This window comes from Dromiciops gliroides, chromosome 3, assembly GCF_019393635.1.
Source record: "Dromiciops gliroides isolate mDroGli1 chromosome 3, mDroGli1.pri, whole genome shotgun sequence".
In the NCBI taxonomy this organism is placed as follows: domain Eukaryota; kingdom Metazoa; phylum Chordata; class Mammalia; order Microbiotheria; family Microbiotheriidae; genus Dromiciops; species Dromiciops gliroides.
In genome coordinates, this window is record NC_057863.1 from 500,496,964 (window position 1) to 500,519,442 (window position 22,479).

General features: G+C 40.9%; 1 protein-coding gene across 4 annotated transcripts in view; it reads left to right on the top strand.

Moving 5' to 3' along the window:
* The window catches only part of ETS1 (ETS proto-oncogene 1, transcription factor), a 194,462-nt gene that overhangs the window by 162,959 nt on the left and 9,024 nt on the right, over positions 1-22,479 (top strand). For all 4 annotated transcript variants that reach the window (XM_043994315.1, XM_043994318.1, XM_043994317.1 and 1 more), the window contains one exon: positions 1,487-1,747. In XM_043994315.1, the coding sequence (XP_043850250.1) occupies positions 1,487-1,747 (261 nt within the window). The remainder of the gene's footprint in view (positions 1-1,486; positions 1,748-22,479) is intronic.

The following is a 22,479-nucleotide window of genomic DNA, read 5'->3' on the forward strand; positions in this document are numbered from 1 at the left end:
GTGCATAAACACACGTGTTTGTTTATGTATAGTTATGCATGTATATAAATACATGTGTGTACATATTTACATGCTTGTACATTTATAGATGTCTGTATATGTTGAATGGGGGGGGCAGCAGGATTTCTTGTATTGGCTCTATTTGGCCTAGGTGCATATTAGCTCGAATTCCCTAAGTAATGGCAGGAGAGTTGGCCCAAAAGCTTAGTGGTTTACAGGGGGAAGTTACTAAAAACTTAGCATGAATGTTCCTTAGATGACTAATTGAGAGTTGATGGCATATGCATTTCTACATTCACAATCATTGCCACCCTTCTGTTTCCCGATATGCTGAATCAAACAGATCATATTTCCTTTCTTGGTGTCACATATTGACAAATATGTATGTGTGTATGCATGTATGTACACATGTCTACACACACACACATATATATATATAGACACACATGTACATATATGTTTAAAGGAGAACATGGCAGGCATTCTGAAGCCTGTCAGCTCTTCCATGCATCCTCTTTCTCTTGAAATTTGGTGTCAGTGTTTGGGTTTTAGACAGTTTTGCCAATGGAAATTTCTCCAGGAGCTGTTGTGCAATCCCGGCAGCTGTTTTTAACCTGGTTTGGGAAATTAATGAACTTGCATGATCTTGTGGTCAGTGAAGAATGTATTAAGCAACTCACAGAATAAGATTTCTGACATTGCCATGGACATGAACTATGTAAATCAGATCTTTAATTTGGGCATTTTTTTTTTTTTTTGAAGAGGTGCACTCTCAAGTAAAGAATCCATGCTATGCCTGGAGAGGGCGTGGAATGCAGACAGGGGGTGGGAGTTGGTGGGGGTGGGGGTGATGGCTGTGTCCTTTTTCTGGACAGAGGATCCCACAGCCTTACTTGCCTTTTAGGAGACATAGGTCTATACATGCATCTCACTAAGATATAATTATAAAATGTTGCTGCCAAATAGTATTTTAGAACCAAGGTCAAGGAAGGCCAATGTACCTAGAGTGTGATGGATCTTTTTTTAAAAAGCAGAGGGATTTTGCCAGGTTATGCCATCCTCTTTTAAAAAACATCTATGCTGTTTTGTCTTGGAATAGGACTCTGCTACAATTTCCTCATTTGTTTTGTGGGTCAAAAGTGCTACATGGAAATCCCCACAGTAGGAGTTTCAAGGCAGGGAAATTGCTTAGTGTTTGTATCTCTGAATCTGAGGTCTTTGTATGGGAGGTTAGCAGATCATAGAGCTCTGAATGTGTCCTAAGAGCTGTACAGCAGAGCTGTAGAGTGGACTGTCCAGCTTGGATTCAGCCCAGAACAACCGACTTACTCCTGAGTCTGTCCAGTAGCCCCAGTGGAGCTTCATTTAACCATTGGCCTCCTTGCAGCTCTGAGCAGTACTCTTTGGAAGGATAAGAGGGGTTTCACCATTGTCTCTTCCTGACCCCTCCCTCCCTATCCCCCTCTCCCTCCTTCCCTACCTCTAGGTAAACTTGGAGGCCAGGACTCCTTTGAGAGCATAGAGAGTTATGACAGCTGCGACCGCCTCACCCAGTCCTGGAGCAGTCAGTCGTCCTTCAGCAGCCTCCAGCGTGTCCCCTCCTATGACAGCTTCGATTCAGAGGACTATCCTGCTGCCCTGCCCAACCACAAACCCAAGGGCACCTTCAAGGACTATGTGCGTGATCGTGCCGAGCTCAACAAGGATAAGCCCGTCATTCCTGCTGCTGCTCTGGCAGGCTACACAGGTAGGAGTCCCTCACCAACCACTCAAGGGCCAAGTGCTTCTATGACTCCTGGAATGGGGCCCATGGAGGGTCTTGGCAGTGGGGGAGCCTGAGTCAATATCAAGCTTCTTCTTTGTTTCTATTCTCTCTTAGAGGAGTAGTCAGTACTTCAGATCTGTTGAGGGTCATGGTCATAATGGAATGGAATAGAAGCAAATTGTTCCAGATGGCATGCCCCAGTAGTATGTGAGATATAGTTGTATTTTGAGCACTCTTCTCTTTCAGTAGTAAAGGGAACAACAGTGCCCAGGAGCTCTGTCCAGGAGCTTGGCATTACAGAGATCATCAGCCTGTCCTTCTTTGGTAGTTGGTGCCATCTGAGGATATTAGCAATTTACCTTCTCAGATGCCTGCTGAATGCTCTTGATTGTAGTCTATTATTTATTGTGATCTATTCAAAGCTGGGCTAAGAAGTCCTTTATCCTTCAAACTTTTCCATAAAATTGTCTTTGGTGAATCTATAGGAAACACTAACTTCTGCCTTGACCTGTCAAAGAGGATACAACGGGGTTGTTGTACTCATAGGGCTTTTAAAATTTTTTAAATTTAGCCTCTGATGTAGTTCATTACAGTAGTGAAGATGATAGTGATGAAATGGAAAGATGATAGGATCATAGAGATAGCTGAAAAGGACCTTGAGATCATCTAATTCAACCTTATTTTTGTTGATGAAGAGATTGAGGCCTACAGAAGTTAAGGGATTTGTCCAATGTCACACAGGTAATAATATGCCAAAGACAGGAGAAAGCTGAGAAATGGGTTGTGGCCTCTGGATTAGAATTCAGAAACAAAGCTTTAAAAAGGCAATGTCTAAATGGTTTGCAGTTTAGAAGCTTCTTTGCCTTGAAGCATTTGAAAAATTCAGCTAAATATGATCCACAGAATACCAAGGTTTTAATAATAGGATACTTTCTTGAAGGCTTTAAAATCTTCTGAAGGTGAAATCAAGTTGTGAATTTTAACCAATTTTAAATTTAAATAAAATTTTAAATAGCAAATTTAATTAAAATTTAATTTATTTAATTAAAATTTAAATAAACTTTAAGCTCTAAATAAAACCTACCCCCTGTTTTTGTTGTTGTTGTTGTTTGTTTATTTGTTTGGGTTTTTTTTACTAACAGGTTGATAAATAGTGATTATGTGGGTTGGCAATCCATTAGACTTAAACATAGTCAGGATGAAGACAGGATGGAGAAAAAGTTGCCTCCTAATGAAGCAGAAAGAGTCCTGGTCTTGCAGGTAGAGGATGGGGCCCCCATTTTGACATTTACTACCTGTGTGACCCAGCAACTCATTTAAAATGAGGATAATGCTAACTGCAGTAGAGATCTCCCAGGATTGTTGTGAGAAAAACTCACTATAAATCTTAAAGCCCAATACAAATATGGTCCAGTAGCATGTGATCCTCAAGACAACCCTAAGAGTTAGATGCAGCATGTATCAGTATTTTCCCCATTTTATAGATCAGGAAATTGAGAATCAGAGGTATGAAGTGACTTCTCTTCCTCTAGTCCTATTGTTATTAAGTGTTGGAGGCAGGGCTCAAACTTTTATCTCCCCTGATTACAAAGGGTGCACACTTTCCCCCTTCCCACTGTGCCTCTCATTATTGTCCTTCTTGGGTTACACATTTTATCTCTCCAGTGTGGTAGCTCTTCAGGTATATCATCCTGAACCTTGCCATAGAGGTGTTGACCAATATCTCTTGCATTTGTTGAACTTTAATGATTGAATGAATGGATAGATAAAGCATTTGACAAGAGCTTACTGCATGCAGAACATGATGCAAATAGAAAAGCCAAAGTCTTTGCTCTCAAGCAGTTGACATTTTGATTATGAGGAAGGGAGACAACACATGGAAGGTTTCGGCAGCAAGTCAGATTGAAAGGTACTATGACTCTTAGGGTGCAGTGGCAAAGCAGATGTCAGTGGCTCTTTAGTGTCATTTCCCACTAATGAAAATCATATCAGTTTCTGGTGTTGGACTATCTGACACTGCCAAGGACTTTGATGGGCAAGAACTTTCCTTTCTGGGTTTTCGGTATCTGTGGCTATCTATAGTTTCTGCAGGAGCAGTTGCTAGGCTGCATCTTCACAGGGATTGATTCCTGGAAAGATGTCTGAGGGCACTGGACCTGAAGTATCATTCTTCCCAAGGCAGAAGTTAGTGTTTCTTATAGATTCACCAAAGACAATTTTATGGAAAAGTTTGAGGGATAAAGGACTTCTTAGCCCAGCTTTGAATAGATCAAGGCTCTTGGGATCAAGGTCCAGAGATGTCTTCATCAGGGCCTAAGGGGAGATGAAGGAACTAACTAGCTCATGGAAGCAACTTTTCAAGTGACTTTCAAGGGAAGGCTTCCTATTTATGTTTCATTCTCGCTGGTTCAGTGAAGGAAAGTAAATTTCATGCCCTCAAAAATGACATTGCAACTTTAAAGTTTACCTAGCCCAATTTTCTTATCTTACAGATGGAACCTCTTAGCTCTCTCTTCTGCCTAGTGAATACAAGAGGTGCTCAATAAATGTTTTGTTTTGAGTAAATTGAGTAAAAAAATTAAATAAAGGTGGGGGCTTCATTTTTAAATTAAAGGCACCTGGAATGAGGAAAGCTTGGGGGGGTGAGCCACACCCATGGTATAGTGTTAGCTGATGATTAGGAATGCTTTCCAGATGTTACAAGAACAAGGCACTGAAAATAAGGGGAGGGGCTGCCTTATTAGGAAGGGGGAAGGAAAGAAGGGGAGAACTATCAGTTATATTGATCTCAGGAGTTTGACAGGGTCTCAAGGTCACCTGAAAATGGCAGGGCCTGCTTCTGCTATTGGGGTGGTAAAGCGGGCAAAAACTGTGGCTGGAAAGACCTCACCCCTCTTTCACACTCCCACTCTCACTTCCAGTACCGGATTCTTGGCTTATTTTTTTCCTCCTTGAAATATAATCCTTCCTCAAGCCCGTCAACTAACTAACCACCAGTGAAATAAGAATCATAGAACATGACCTTAAAAAAAATGTCAATGTGATCTCACTCCTGGAATCCTAGACCTTTGGAGCCAAAAGGAATATTAGAGATCATTCGGGCCCACCCCACTTTACAGGCAAAGCCCCATGACTCTCATTCTGGGTGCTGTCTTCTTGCTTCAGACCTCTGATGGTCTTGCAGTATTGAGGTGGCAGATACTGAGAACACAGCTGGCTGGAGGTTTTGTTGATGGTATAAAATTGTATTTCTAGCTCCAGGGCTTGAGAAGTACTCACAGGAAAAGCTTAAATGAATCTAGGTTGTTCCCTTTGGAGTTTCCTCACAGCTGAAGGGTTGGAGAGAGGGTCAGGGAAACCCTATTTTGGCCATTTCTCTACCAGCTAGTAGCAGAGGTTTGTGGTCAGCCGTCTGGGGTGGGATTCTGGTAGAAATGGATAACTGCAGTGGCAAACATGGAGAAGTGGCTATATCCTCATTCCAAGCTGAAACAGGAACTCTTCTGATTTTATTAAGCGTGTTTGTTATTGGGTTTTCTGAATGGGAAATGCATCAAGGCCTACAGGCAAAGTGTAGAGAGATGACTTGTGCCCTCTCAGTTCCCCAGGGTGGTTTAGGGGAGCTTTCAGGAGGATCACTACAGTAATCATTAACATTGATTTCCAGAGACATGGGTGATTTTTACCAGACCTACCTAACCTTGGGTTCTCTTGATAGGAAGAGAAGATTGAGACAAGCCTCAGGGACTGAGGATATAATTCAAAGAGTGAATGTGAAATTCAAGTTTGGAGGCAGGGCCAAGGAAATGAGCCATCAGAAAGGATGCTCAATCCAAAGTGCCCTTTAAGAGTAATGAAAATTGGCTCCTCTGGCAATCAAACCTCAGAGACTGAATAGCAAAATCAGAAGAAACTGCTTAGCACAGATACAAATAACGTTCTGGAGGTGTGAGCACTTTCTTAAGACTTTCCCCACTTTATATGCTAATTATTTTGTTTACAGGAGATAGTATAAAGGCAGAAGCCATTCAGTAGTTGGGGGAGTGGGGGGTGGAGATAGTTCCTAGAATCCTCCTTGGATATCATAGCCAGTTAAGTAAAAAATTTTTAGTAAACCATAATCATACCCCAAGTGATGATTCCAAATTGTAGAGAAATTGTTCCTTCCTTGAAAACAATGAATCCTGTGTGAGGCACGCATGTACTAGTTGTGTGACCTTGGACAATCACTTAACGGCTCAGGTCCTCAGTTTCCTCATCTACAAAATGAAGGGAGGGGATAGACTCCATGTCCTCTAAAGCCCCTTCTAGCTTTTCATCTGTGATCCTATGGTCCCAAGAATATCATGTGAGACCTTGGGCTGGCCGGTAATAGCCCTGTTTATCATTTCCTAAATGACAACTCTGTAGGGATCTGATTTGGTGATGGGGACAGCAGCCCAGAAAATAGAAGAGTCTTTGGGATTCTCTTGTCTGTCATTACCACATTCTGTGACCTTGAGAAAATCTATTTCTGTCTCGATACCTCTTTCATTTCTGTGAAGGGGAAGGAGGAACCTTCTTATCTTGCTCACAGGAGGTCTCTTGGGGTTTAATGGAAGCTTAAAATATTTTTGAGATTGTTTGCTTCATGCTGTTACCTATGTTTAAGTCTTTCAGTGTTTCTGGAGCTAGCCCTCCTGGGGGTTGTAGGTTGCTAGGTATGGGTGGGAGGCTTGAGTGTGACTGGTTCCCTTATACTCAAGGCCTAGTGGACTCTTCCTCACAGTTCTGTGACTCCCAACAACTTCCCCCATGATGCTTCTTTTTCTTACTCTAACCCTCAGATGGCTCTGTCGTTGTTGAGCTGTCTCAGCTGACTCTTCATGACCCCATTTTGGGGTTTTTCTTGGCAGAGATACCGGAGTGGTTTGCCATTTCCTTCTCCAGTTCATTTTATAGATGAGGAAAGGGAGGCAAACAGTTAAGTGACTTGCCCAGGGTGAAACAGCTAGTAAGTGTCTGAGGCCAGACTTGCACTCAGGAAGATGAATCTTCCTGACTTCAGGCCTGTAATCTATCCACTGTACCACCTAGCTACCCCTCTGGTAGTTCACTTTACATTTATAACATAGTTCTGAGGAAGAGAATTTCCAATTCCCAGTATCAGCCTCTTCTTTTCCTCCCTGGGAACAGATAGTAAAGCCATGTTTGGTGGAATGCCTCTGGATAAGTCTGTTTTTTGTTGTGACCCCTGCCTCCAGACTTCAGGTATCCCCTTGTATTGCCACTTTGGCCCACCCAAGTATGCTTAGATTCCCCAGATCAAGGGGTGTGTGTGTGTGTGTGTGTGTGTGTGTGTGTGTGTGTGTGTGTGTGTGTGTGTGTGTGTGTAGTGGGTGTTGAGGGGAGGGAGGCACTTTCTGTTCCTTTATTTGATGTCTTAGTTGTTTCACTGTAAGTAAAAATCAGTTAGAAACTGAATTTTTGTGTTTTCTTGCACAGTTACATTCTTCCTCCATAGATAAGAAAAATTGCATCAACCTTCTCTGGGCTCCCATGGCAACTTGTTAAATTAGGTCAAGATGTGGGAACAGATAACATGGCTTGAAAGCCTGACTGTGAGCAGAGTTAAGAATACATCAAATGCAATGCTGGCTTCCGCCAAAATGTACCTCACCTTACTGTGTATCTTACCTTACTGTGAACTGCTTACGGTTATCAGGCTGATAGCATCAGAGAGCTCCATTTTTTCTAGTGTCCAAATGCGTCATGAGCAGCTCAAGATCACAAGTTGGAGGTGCCTAGAGCTATATTTTCTGTATATTGTTTAGGCATCAGGGAAATGTCTCTGGGACCCTCAATCATGAAATATTCTGACAACTTTGATTGATCCTGGCAAACTTAGATTACTTTCATCACATTGCCAAATAACACATTACCTCCTATTCTACAGATGATGAAACGAAAGCTAAAACAGTGACTTATCCAGGGTTGAACACAACAGATAGGACAACTTAAATGTTGAACTCCAGATTTTCCACCAAAATACAAAATCTTCCTCTCCCTCCCAATATTAAGCAATCAGAATAATATGTGGAGTCTGGGTATTCTCTTCCTTGCTTCCCAAGTAAGACAAAATGATTAGGAAATTTCTCTGCCAATTATCTTAAAAAAAAAACCCAACAACTTTTGTTTATTTTTCAAGCAACAAATTAAAAAAAATAAATCTATCCTCCCTCCCCTTTCCCATCCCAGTTGAGCAAATTGAAAACATAAACAAACAAATCCTTCAATACATAGCTACATGGTCTGGCAAGACAAATTCCCACATTGGCCATGACCAAAAATGTGTCTCTTTCTACAGTTTTAATTCATCACCTTCCAGGAAGTATGGCATGTTTCTTCTTCATTCTTTTGGACCCAGAGTTTATCATCCTCATTGGGCCCTCCAATCCTTTGATTCCCTAGATCTTTTCCAAGCCACCAACCCTGAACTGACTCTACTCCCTCTATTACTGTTGAGGATATCACCTTCCTCCCAGTCACCCATGCTCTTCACTTAGGTGTCATGGATAACATCTCACTCTTTCTCCCCCACCCCTATCCAATCTGTTGCCAAGGCATTTCTGTTTTACCTTCATAACACCTCTTATGCCCCCTTCTCTCCTCTGACATTGGAATCACCCTTGTGCAGACTCTCCTCAGCACCTCACACTGACATTTACCAGCTGCTTGGACTGTCTGCCCTGTTTCTCCTTCTCCATTCCATCCTCCACTCAGAGGCCAAAGTATTCTTCTTTGTTTTTTTGTTTTTTTGTTTTTTTTCGGTAAGGCAATTGGGGTTAAGTGACTTGCCCAGGGTCACACAGCTGGTAAGTGTTAAGTGTCTGAGGCCGGATTTGAACTCAGGTACTCCTGACTCCAGGGCCGGTGCTCTATCCACTGTGCCACCTAGCTGCCCCCCAAAGTATTCTTCTTAAAGCAGGGCAATTTGATGAAGTTGACAAATACTGTAGTGAGAAGAGTTGGAATGAATCTAGTGGTCTAGTGGTCAGGAAAAGGCAATAGCAATAAGAAGAGGCCAGTGTGTTTATAAGTAGGGTTGTGAAAGATCTCGGCTCCTTTCTCAAGACAATTACTGTTGATTTAAAAGCAATTATCATGACTCAAACTCAAATTCATTTGATAGAACTTGTAGCCAAGGTATCTATTAATAGTGGCAGATTAGCCAGCACTTTAGTGATGATCTCCTTCTTAGACATGGCATTTCCAGATTCCAATTTAGAATCTTCTGACTTAGGACAATGGATCTGGCATCATTTTAAAAAGCAAATTAGGGACTAGTGCTGAGAAAGCATATAGTCTGAGGCTTCAAATCATAAAATTTTAGAGCTGGCAGAGACTTGAGATAATCTAATCATTTTATGGATGAGAAAATTTAGACCCTGAGAGGTGAAATAGTTGGCCCAAGGTCCCTCAGATTTCTAATTGATAAACTCAAGTCTTTCTGGAGGAGTCATAAAAATTCAGTAGAGTATCTCTCAAACCTCACTCCAGGATTATTTGAATTGAGATGAGAAGAGGTGGCTTGTATTCATAGTAAAGCTTAGGAAGGAGGGGTTTTTCTTGTTGGATATTGGAGGAACATGTAGCAGGTAGGCTGTGCAATTCAAGCTAGGTGCTAATAAAAATTTTATGCTGGACAGAGTTTCATAGTCTAAAGATGCCACAGAATCACAGATTTAGGTTTAGGGAGCTTAGAGATCAGTTCAGTCACATCATTTTGCAGGCAAGGAAAACAAGTCCCTGAGAGTTAAAGTGACTTGTCCACAATTGCACAGGTACCATCTTAATCTTCTATGGCTAAGTGAGATTGTGAAAGTTCAGTTGGAAATTTGTAGTACTTGCCTGATGATTCCAAATTCAGTGTTCTTTTCAGTATAATATATTATTTATTACCTAATATATAATATGATTATATGTCAATAATATATAAATTGAAGTTGTACAAATAGATAAATTGATGTCATGTTTTATACATATATGTATGTGTGTAGATATACATATGTAGATGTATTTGTGTCTATGTGTGCGTGTATCTCTAATCTATCAGGAATCAAGTAGGGCCTAGCAAGATAAAAGGTTGAAATTGAGCAAAACTGTGATATTGCTGAAACCATAGAAATACCTCAGAGGATTGAAATGACTTTGAGTGACCTTCACCTGGATAGAAGCTTGTTTCTTTGGCCTTTGGTGTCTGTGTTCACTGTCTCTTCTTTAACGTTTTTGCCTTTGTTGCCATTTTTAAAAAATTATCTTCCACTGACATAAAGGAATTGTTGCAGCTGGACAAATCATATCTATCTTCTTCTTTAAAATGTGGGGTGCTGGATTTTATCTTTCTTCTAGATAGTTGCCAATGGGAGCAAGAGTTGGTTTAGGGAAGGCGATTTACTTGTAGGTTGTATCTGAAGCAGACAGTAATTCCTTTTGAACCTTTTGCCTTGGAGTGGGGGGTGGGGCAGCAAAGTGGTGCAGTGGATAGAGTGTTGTTTCTGGAATCAGGAAAACCTGAGTTTAAATACTATCTATTTGACCTTGGGGAAGTCACTTAACTTCTGTTTATCTCAGTTTCCTCATCTTTAAAATAGGGATACCTATTTAAAATACCTCTCAGGCTGCAAGGATCAAATGAGATAATAATTGTAAAATGCTTAGCACAATGCCTAGCACATAGTAAGCACTATATAAATGTTTATTGTTATTTTGATCATAGCTCTTTGGAACTCTGATCAGATATTAACTGCCAAATCATTGCCATTGAACAACAAAAACAGGACCCTCTGGGAATGGACTGCTAGTTCATGGAGTCAGTGTCTGGGTATGGTCTCCATGCTTGTTTCAAGCAAGGCTTCCCTCCAACATCTCCTGCCCAGGAGCCTTTCAGTCTCACAGCACGAGTTTGTCTTTTGACCTCTTGAACAAAACCTGAAACTTCAACTTACCCTGAGAGAGGTTGTATACCACTCTGAGACGCTTCTCAGTCTCCACTTCAAAGCTCAATCATTTCTCCTTTGAAGTAAAATGATCCCACTGAGCCAGATCTCCTTAGTTCTGCTGTGATGTCTAGTGTTGGGGGCATCCTTACAAAATCCACCTCTGATAATTAATTGAAATGCCCTGTAGACACTTTGCCATCTATTGGGAAACAGCCTGTCAGAGTTGATTGGTTTTCTCTGCTTTTATAATTTGGCCTTTTGTTCTTCCTTGAATGAATTTTCTGTGGTTTGCCTTCCCTCACTGTCCTCAGCCTCCTCCACTTCCTTCTCAGGAATCCCAAAGCATTTAAAAATTTTCCTATCTTCTTAAATGCTGTTATTAGAGGCAACCAGATGACTTAGTGGATAGAGTGCTGAGCCTGGAGTAAGAAAGACCTGAGTTCAAATTCTGCTTCAGACACGGGTTGTGTAACCCTGGGCAAGTCAATTAACTTCAGTTTGCCTTAATCCACTGGAGAAAGAAATGGCAAACCAGTCCAGTCTTTGCCAAGAAAACCCCATACAGGATCATGAAGAGTTGGACATGAATGAACAACAATAGCAGTGCTCATATCGTATAATATTAGACATTTTAGCTATCTCTGTTGGTGTTTTATCCATTGGTGGACTGTATGCTTGTTGAGGACAAGAGTTGTCTTCATCTAAACTTTGTGCCTCTCTCTGCATCAGCTCCCTGTTCTGCACACAGTAGGTGCTTAATAAATGCATTTTAGTTGCTGTTCCCTTAGCCCTGAGTTAGGAGGGGAGTGATCCAGAATCTTCAAGGCTAGAGTCAAAATAAGGCAAACCTTCAAGCAAGTTTTGAATTCAAATTCTATCCCTCCCTCCTTTCCCCTCAGGACCTCAGTTTTGTTGTCTTGTTTTGGCTGAAAGCACTGACTCTAAAGTCTGTCTATTGGGAAACATCACTGTACCATGAAAAGACCACGGACTTGGGAGTCAGAGGACCAGAATCCAAATACTGCCACTATATGCTCCCTGTATGACCTTGGTCAAATCACTTCACTTCTCTGCATTTCTTTTTCCTCATCTGTAAAATGAGGTGGTTGCACCTGGGGGTTTCTAAAATCCCTTCCAGCTCTTAATCTACGATTTATAACATTTTCAAACTGAGAATAACTAAAAGCTGCATCTGTGAGTCCATAGGTGATTGAGGCCAGTCCTTATCAGTAAAATTTTCACCCAATTTTTTGTCTGGACAAACCATGCTGATGGGACCCAGGACGCTTGGGTGGGTTCCATTGCTCTTCTGATGCATGAGAAATGGAGCACAGTGTTCAGCACAGAGGAGGTACTCTGTGATTTTTTTTAAATTAACTACACAACCTTCTTTCTGATTCATTTGTGCCTTAGACATACATGAGGCCTAAGAGTGAAAGTTCTTCTCAGTGACTGAATGTGAAAGTTGAAACTAAGACTAGACTGGGGCTAGGTCTGGTTGAATGATGCTCACAGAACCCACCTCTGTTGAGGCACCAAACTTTGGCAGCTGAGATGCTTGGAAGGTTTCTCAGAGACCCTCTAAAAGGATGGATTCTTTGATGACTATTTCCTTCCAGGTGAAAGGTGCCTGGTATATTACGTTGCTGAGATAGGGGGAGAGATTCCCATTATTTTCTTTGATCCAGCTTCTAATACTCTTCTCTATTTTATTATTAGTGGTATTGCATTCTCAACTTACTTAATTGCTTATTTATTTATTTGTTTGTTTGTTTAATTATTTTTGCTTGTGTGAATGTGGTCCAGTTTCTTAACCACTCTTCAGAGAATCCTCAGTTTCTTCATTTCTAAGATGGGGGAGGGGTTGGACTAGATGAGTTCTGAGTCCCCTTTAACACCAGATCTCACTTTTCTTTCAACTCCTAGGCAACGTCTTGCTTATCTGTAGATGAATGAATGAATGAATGAGGCTTCACAGCAACAGATTTTTCTCTTTGGAGTTAAATCACCTAACCAAGAATTCTAAAGGGTTTGAGTTTTCTCAGCCTACATTTCCTTGGAGTTATAAAGCCCTGAAAGATGCAGTGACTTGCAGGATGCAAGACTAAGGATCATTATTGAAAGAAAGTACAGAACTCAGAACCTCAGTTTCAGTCCTTAACTCTGACTAGTGAATAACTTCTCATTAACTAGATTTATAGCACATTAACTTCTAGTTGACTACGTTGATAACATAAATTACATTGTCTTTACCAAAATCTCCACCCCAAATCCAACTCCACCCTACTTTAAAAAGCTTCTTAAAAGAAACTGTTACCTAGAAAACCTTGGTAAGAAAACACATAAAGAAACCCACTTCCTGACATTAGCTTCACTGCTCCACTATCAAACACTGAGTGCTGGGTTTGACATGGTTAAAAAGAAATAACTGTGGGTTTAGAGGAATGAAGTAGCTGTATTTGAATCTATCTCTTTAAGAGTTACAGCTTCTCCTCGTTCCCCCTCCCTCCTTTTTGTTCTTCCACCCCCATATACGTGAACTTGAACACTCAGGCAGTGCAGGTGTGAGGAGATGGGACAAAAATAAGAGTCTTTTCTCCAAAACTTTAAAATCGTATAACTGTCTTGCTGCCAAGCCCTACGAACTCAACAAATGAGCCATAATGAAGTACGTCCCAGGTGGGGCAGCCCAACCAGTCCCTACCTAGAGTTGGACATTGGTGCCTGTCAGCCTACATGTGGATTTTATCCCTAAGCAGTCAGTCCCACAAAGCTTTAGTTTACCTTTCAGGGAAGTGTTAGAACTTAGGTCCAAATGCTTTCACTCCCTAGTAGAAGACTGTAGAATTCTCTTGAGGGCATTTATGTGTAGGAAGGTTTATCTGTGATAATCTGGGGCATGGACACTAAGAGAAACAAACACCTTTTGGAGAAAGAGGATCTAGTCCTCTCTGTGGCCAAGGTCTCCCCAGACACTTTCTGTAGCACTTTTACTTGTAAAGCAATTTCCATCTATTTATTTTTGTGTTCACGGGCTTGGCAAAAATAAATGTACAGGGATGTATATCCATGTTTTCAAAAGTTAAGTGTGATTATATTTTTATTTACAATTTATATCCTTATTTACAACATTTTATAACTTTTAACAATTTTATATCCTCTGTTTTTTCCAGATAGCCATGTCATGATCCACAAATTAAATTCCAGAAACTCATTTCATTTCTTTTTCCTTTGCGTCTTTCACTTACCTACTGTTCAAAATTTTCTGTCAGAAAAATTAAATTAAAGAAATTTCTTCAATTTCCTGTGATGTTTTTGGTCCAGTGATATTTATAGTATCTTCATCCATTCTTTCCATTCCCATCCTTCATAGCACTTTTACCCTTTCCTTATATGTGGCTTCTCTAATTTACAACATTTCTGTGAAGTACGAGAAATATAGGATTCTTGGCTTTATTTTTATGTCTGGAGAAAATAGGGATTGTGGAAATTATATGATTTGTCCAGAATTGCACATCAAGTCAGAGTCAGAATTGAGACTGATTTCCTAGCCACTTTACTACTTTGGTCTTTAAAGTAGACTGTAAGGTTTTAAGTGCTTTATTTCTTGGGCTCAATATGTGACCATCTACTTCTTAGATTTAAGATGGCTCAAGATAACTCTTGAAGTCATGTGTTTGTAGTATAATTAGGTTAAAAAATTGCTTTTGATTTACCTGTCAATGATGGCTGCCTTGTTAGTTTCGATCTTAGGTCTGATGCAGGTACTAGGGAGACATGTTGCATCACATTGAATTTTTGTAATCCTTCACCATTACAAAATATGTTCAATAAACTCTTAATTACCCATATTTTTGTTCTCGGTAAGAGCAATGCATAGGTAAGCACGTTTTGTCCCTGATATATACTAGCTACATGCCCATAGACATGTTAATTAACTTTGTAGTCCCTTAGGTAATTCTCTAAGACTGTTGAATACAACTTCCTGAGCTGTTTTGGCAAAAAGGATTTCTGTGCCCGAAGTGCCCAACATCAATGAAATCACACATCTAGACTCTTCCTCAATAAAGTAAAACAAAATAAAAGTCTCAGTTCCTAACTTCTGGGGGGTTAAAATCTAACACAGACAGCCTATATGGAAACTCATTTTAAATGTATACAGTAGAATAAAAACAATTAGTGGATGGAATTTGTGTCATATACAGATAATACTTCTTGGATTATTGATTCTTACACCCTTCCTTTTTTCCTGGGAGCTTTCTGTATTGATTACATCCCCTCTTTTATCATGTCTTCAAATATACTCAGGTCTCCTTTATTTTAAAACCTTTTGATCCTGTTACCATCCAACCATTATCTTCTATCTCTCTTCTCTCTCATATTAAACTTCTGAAAAGAGTAGTAATCTAATTAATAGCCTCCACTCTACCACCCACTCACTATTCTATCAATGGAAAGGGCTATCTCAAGGACCATTCAAGAATTCTTAATTGCGATATCCACTGGCCACATTTTAGTCCTCATTCTCCTTGATATTTCTGTAACATCCAACACTACATACTGTATACTCTATTCCTGAGGAAGTTTTTCCTGATCCCCCTTCTTTCTAGTCCCTCTGTTGGTTATCTTCAAAATATCCTATTTAGAATTTGTTTTGTACATAATTGTTTTCACATCATTTCCCTTAGACTGTGAGCTCCTTGAGAGCAGAGATTGTCTTTTACTTTTTTGTGTGGTCCCAGAGCTTTGCTCAGTGCCTGGCACATAGTAGGTGCTTAATAAATGTTTATTAACTGACTGATACTCTCTCCTCCCTTGGTCCTGCTTTCTCCAAATACTTCTTCTATATCTCTGACTAGTCCTTAGTTTACTTAATCTCCTCTGGTAGTTCACCTTCCTTCTTTAATCGCTTAACTAGGAGTGTCCCCCAAGCCCTCTATCCTTGGCCTCCTCTCTCCACATTTGCTCTGTTGGTGATCTCATCCGTTCACCTGGCTTCAATTATCGACTCCATACAGCTAACTTCCAGATTTGTCTATTTAGCCCTGCACTCCCTCACCAGAACACCGCATCCTGCTATCACCGAAAACTTAACATGTTGAAAACTTAACATGTCAAAACTGCATTCATAAATCCCCCTCCTCCACTTAAAACCTTCTCCTTTTATCTTTCCTATTTCTTTCCAGTCAGATCTTGGAGACGTCTTTGTCTCTTTTCTCCCCGTCCTCCCCCACATCTAGTCTGTTACCCAATCTTGTTGATTCTACCTCTGCAATGTCTCTCACATGTATTATCTAAGAGCCACCATCCTGGATTAGGTCCTCATCGCCTTCCAGTGGGAGCCTCCTGATGGGTTCCCTTCCTCCAGTCTCTTCCCTCTCCAAGCCAAGCCATCCTTCATGTAGTTCTTACACAGAACTGGCCAGGCATCTCCCTGCTCAAAGTCCTTCAGTTGCTTATAGGATAAAATAGAAACCCTATTCTTTTTTTTTTTTTTTTTGGCATGGCAATGGGGGTTAAGTGACTTGCCCAGCTAGTAAGTGTCAAGTGTCTGAGGCTAGATTTGAACTCAGGTACTTCTGAATCCAGGGCCGGTGCTTTACCCACTGTGCCACCTAGCTGCCCCTAGAAACCCTATTCTTAAGGATTAGGGGAGCCACCCAAGCTCTAGAATCTGTCTCCAAACTATTTTTTTTTCTAACCTTATTTTATATTACTTGCTATCATGTGCCAAAGTGGACTGTGAGTTCATTTTTCCTTGTTTTTGTCCTGCTGTCTTCTGTCTCTGCTTCATTTAAGCTGGCAGTATGGTAGAGTGGGAAACAAATAAACAACCCCTCCTCCCCCATAGAAAAAGCCCCCAGAATGATTCTGGAGTCAGAGAACCTAGGTTCAAGTTCTGCCTCTGGCACTTAGTACATCTGTGATCTTCAGCAAGTCCCTTAACTTTCGTAGGCCTCAGTTCCCTCAACTGTAAAATTAAAGGGTTTCAGACTGTGATAGCTTCTAAAGTCCCTTCCTCACTCTATCTAGAGCAAATGTTCTTAACCTGTGGTCTATAGACCCTTATGGGGGCTAGGTATAGATTCTAAGTCTGTGAACTTTGGTGGGGGGCAAAAGCCCAAATGATTATACCTTTACTTTCACTAACTGAAATTTAGCCTTTTCTTTAATTATCATTGTAGGCAACCATAGACTTCACTAGACTGCTAAAGCCATCCTTGACACAAAAACAGTGGAGAGCTGAGCTTGCTCCAGAGCTAATGCCCTATGACCCCAAGTCTAGGAACATGCTCATGTGCTGGGCTCTGCCCATGAAAGGCCGGCTCTTCTTTGCCCACCTCAGGCACCACTTTTCCCATGAAGCCTTCCCTAACTGCCCGTGCCAGAAAGAATAACTCCTTCTTTCAATTTTTTATAGCCACTTGCCTAGTTCTCTGCTTTTAGTACATTCCTCTTTATTTCATATTTATTGGTATATATGTCTTATCTCTCCTTATTAGACTGTTAGCTCCTTGAGGACATGATCTATATCATTTTCTATCCTTGCATCTCCAGCATTTAGGTACCTTTTAAACAATCAGACAGTTAGCAAAGATTTATTAACATTCTACCATGTGTTAAGCTCTGTGCTAGAAGCTAGGGAGATTAGTACAGAGAAAGAAACAATCTCAACTCACACTGAGCTTACATTCTAATGGGGAGACAAATGCATGTATTATTTATGTATACATATACATAAATAAACACACATAAATATATATATGTATAGAGAGAATATATATGTGTATTTGTATATAAGATAAAATTATACATATATAATATATACATATACACATATTTACATATACACACGTGTGTATATGTCTGTCTGTCTATCTATAACCTATGTTAATACTGAATAAACGTTTGTTTTTGAAAGGAATTGTAATCAAGGTCATTTTTGGTTTAGGGAGGGTAACCATGGGGACCAATTGAAAATAACAGAGACTTTCCTTTCCCTTCCTCAGATGTAGTTTGGCTCACCATTTAGGTGGCAGTACCTTAGCTTGAGTTATGTACCCTTTCCTGTAGACAGGAAGGCAGCCAGGCAGAATGTTTCGCATGAGCATCATCTTAAAATTGGGCAAGATGGAGCTGGGTCAGTGAGCACCATCCAATCTTTTCTGCTCAGTCTGAAAGAACTTCATGGAGGAAAGGAGTTCTCAGGTCCTATAATTTATAGACAGGGAGTTGGTAAAGGGGAGAACAGACATTCAGACATGAGAATTCCTGCTGCCTAAGGAATGGAGTAGATGTGCAATTGTGCCAAAGGATGCCTTGTGAGCAGATGGGGTAATTTCTAGATCTGAGTGTTCTGTTTTTGCTATCATTGTTTGACTGTGGGTTGAGACATCTGGCTAGAAGGGAGGGGCCAGAAAAGACTGTTTCTCTGTTTTAGGGCCACCTGCCAGATGTGTACTGATCACAGAGGAGTCAGCCCTTGTGCAAGGCTGACCAACCATGAGAGTTTCATAGGTTAAAATAAAATGTGGTGCCCTCCCTGCACAGAGGCCTTTAACGCAGCTTAACTCATCAACAGAGCAGCGATTTAACCCCCAGTTGTCAACAAGGTGTGGAACCTTGTACTCCTGCAAGAATAGTGGTGAGATAAGATTTAGGAGTCCTAATTCTCCTTTCTCTGGAGAGAGAGAGAAGCAAGGTGCTTGGGTCTTTCATTTCACCCATCTTACCCTTTTTACAGCGACAAACAGTTTTCATATTTGAGATGACAGTTCTTCCTCCAAGAGACATCTTGAGACATATCTCCTCATTATGAACATTTGGCTTTCTCCAAGTCTGAGATTTCTATCTATATGGAAGTGAGCTCTTGTAAGTTAGTCAGAAACAGATCAAATGAGCCTTGTGGGCTCTGGGGCCAGTTCTGCTTTACTGATCCAGATCCATCTCAGTCTTCTACTGGATTTGCAGGAATCAACTTTACCAAGAAAGCAGAGAGGAGATCTTAAGAAAAGCTGTGGGTTAGTGGGGGGAAAATGTTATCAAAACCTGCTTGATGGGACAGCTAGTGGATAAAGCACCAGCCCTGGAGTCAGGAGGACCTGAGTTCAAATCCAGCCTCAGAAACTTGACACTTACTAGCTGTGTGACCCTGGGCAAGTCACTTAACCCCAATTGTCTCACCAAAAAAAAAAAAAAAAGAAGAAGAAGAAAAAAGAAAAAGAACCTGCTTGATGATGGTGATACCTCTTTATCCGATCTCCTCATCTTTATATGAGGGTTTCTATTTTCCTAACTGCAGAACAATCACCACTGAGGCAGCATCAAGGTGAAAAGAAAAGATGAATATTTCAAGATCTTTAGGATCTCTCAAGTGATCAGAATATGTAATGTACCTTTTGCTTTGGGCTGGTAAAGGAAGGATTTAAAGCATTATCAGAGTTTCCAAGGCCTGATGATGAGAAGTATGGTGTAGTGGATAAAGCACTTTCCATGATGTTAGAGGACCATGGTTCAAATCCCACCTCAGATATTTACTAGCTATATAAGCATAGATAAGGCACTCCTTGGGTCTCAATTTCCTTATCTATAAAACTAGAGTTGTGGACTAGATAGGGAAGAGGAGAACTAGCATTTATTAAGCACCTAATAGGTAGTAAAGTAGATAGAGTGCTGGGCCTGAAGTCCAGAAGACCCGAATTCAAACACAGCCTCACACAGCTGTGTGACCCTGGGTAAGTCATTTAACCCTGTTTAACTCAGTTTCCTCATTTGTAAAATGAACAGGAAGAAGCAAATGTTAAACTCCAGTATCTCTGCCAAGAAACCTCACTCCACCCAAAAAAAGGGTCATGAAATCAGACATGACTGAAACAACTGAACAGCAAAGTATATGCTGAGCCCTATTCTAAGTGCTTTACAAATATCTCATTTGATGGTATCTAAAGGCTCTTTCATCTCAAGATCTTTAACCCTATGATGATGGAGTTGTATGATTTGAGGTTCCTGAAGTTCCCGTCTGTGGAAAAAACATCTGTAGTGTGGCTTGCCAGTTGGTTTGGTTCCTGTTCTAAAGTAGTCTCATTAGCTTCTGTTACTTGAACCTTTTTGGCATCTTCAGATCAGTGTTGTTAATTTTGAACCAACCATCTTCCTTTCAGTCCAGGAGAGAATAATAATAATGATAACAGTGATAATAATAACCCCCTCAGAGCCCAGCCCATTGTCCATATCTCAAGAGAGGAGGAATGTCAAAGCTGGAAATTGTCAGCCATAACAATAACACTAATGATAATAGTGTAAATTTACCTAATACTTAAAGGTCTTTAGGCCACTTTGCATGCCTTGTCTCGAGGGCAGGTGCCCATTTTATAGTTGAACATCCTGAAACTCAGAGAGACTGAGTGACTTGCCCACAAGGCTAGTAGGGAGGTAGAGACAGGATTAAAACTCGGGTTTTCTTGATTCTTGGTCCAGCATTCCACCTAGAAAGGGAACACTTTTTAAGATACCAAGAAAATAGAAAGTCAACCAGGAAATATCAGCCAATAGAGAGAAAAGATGGAAGGAGGGTGGGATGGGGCAGGGTAGGGTGAGGGGGGTTGTATGGATTGCTTAATGGTATGCATGTGTACGTGGTGTGCTGTTGGAATCCCCCCCCCAAACCCCTACCCCCTAGGCAGAGACTTTCTTCTAACAGGGACCCCACTGTAGTTGTGGCTCTGTGCTCTAACTTGAGAAGCATAGTTTCCCAGTGATGCCAGTGAATTCCTGATGTGTGACACTCTGGAGCAGTTGTGGCAAAGGACTCTCTTGACTGCCAATGGGGGCCTTCAGACAGGGACACCATTGTGAGTCACATTTAGCATGTGAGTTTCTCCCTTCCCATGACTGACACTATTCTTAGTACCCTCCTCCTCCCCCCAGGACAGAGGTCATCAGGCCACAAGCAAGGCCTGGAGTGTGTGGTGGGGGGACTTTACAATTTAAAGAAATTTTAGGAACTGAGTGAGTCTGAGCTAACCTGCAGGGAACACAACTAAAATATCCTGTGACTGGGGTTGTAATTGGAGTCCGCTGTAATCATTGTCTGTTTTGGGGAGGCCTGGTGCTATGATCCAATGTGATGCTTGGCCAACCTGAATAAAGGACCCATATCTTCAGTTAAGCACAATATTCAAGCTATTTATTTCCAAGTAGGTTTTTTTTCTTTTTCTTTTTAACTTTATCTTGGACCTGAGGGGATAGAGATAGCCCATTACAGAAATAAAGACTTCTGTTACACAATATTGTGAGGGTCCTATGGGAGGAGGTTTTAGCCATTGTTACCAAGGACACATCAAGTACTTATGAGGGCCAACTTGGCTGGAGGCAAGGTCAAGGCAACCCTGTTGGAATTACCCATCCTTCTAGGCTTCTTCTATCAGGCACTTAAGAAATGTGTTTTGTGTTGTGTTGAACTGCATTGAATTAAGCTGAATTATCTGGCAGAAGGCAGAATGTTGACATTCTTTCTCCTCATTGCTCCCTTTGAGAGAGGACACAGGATTTGAACTCTTAAAAATGAGTCATGAATCATGAATTCTGGTTATGCTTTCCCCCCTCCCCAACCCCCTTGTGGTATCAGAGGACCTGGATTCCAATCCAAATTCACTTGCTACCTGTGTGACCTTGCAAATCACTTAACTTCCTCGTCTATAAAATGAAGATGTGGAACTAGATGACCTCAGAGGTCCCTTTCCAATACACTAAATCTATATTTTTTATTAAGGGTGATCAATGACTTTCCCAAAAGCCAAGGATAAGAAGCCTGAATTTTTCAAACACCCAAGGGTTAGGTATAGTTCTCTGTTGGGATTAGGGGAAGAAGAGAAGGAAGCATTTTTTTAAGTACCTACTCTGAGCCAGGCACTTTACAAATATCATCTCACTTGATCCTTACAACAGCCCTGGGAGATAGGTGCTATTATTATCCCCATTTTGCAGTTGAGTAAACTGGTTAAAAGTCAAAGAAGTTTAAGTGTCTGAAGTCAAATTCGAACTTAGGTCTTCCTGATTCCCAGTCCAACAGCCTATCCGCTATACCACCTACCTGCCTCTTTGCGGGTGGAGGAGTCAGCTGACATCATCATTATCTTGACCATGGTTTTGCCTTTTTTGGTATCCTCTGCATTTACAAAATGCCTGATACCTAGAAAATGATCAATCAATATGCTTGCCTGACTGATTTGTCTTGAGGCCAACCAAAGAACTTTGTCTGTCACAAGTTTCTCTCCCAAAACTAATTTCCCATCGGAGATCAATAGGTTTTCTCTGGAGAGTAAAAACACTTTTTCATGTTTTCCTCTTTCCTCCCTTCAGTGAGCAGAAAAGGGAAAGGAACCAAATGAAGCATTGTATCAGAACTCGCAGAACTTTTCCTTAAAGTTTTCATAGTCCTTTTTGAGCAAGGAAAAAGTCTCAATGAAAGGAGGCCTAGACAGGACTCTCCCTTGCCCCCTTCCCCCCAATTTTACCCATATAAGCGGTCAAACATTTCTTGGGAAAGGGCATGTACACACAGGAAGACTTGATGAATGATTCTGGCAGCACCAGCAAGAATAACCTTCACTCTTTTTCCTCCCTGGCTTGATGCCAACAGAGATTGAACTGCAATCCCCCTTTTTTTTACTCTGTTGGGGCAAGCACCAGGCAAATGTCATGCTCAACTTTGCTCACTCCACCCAGATATGA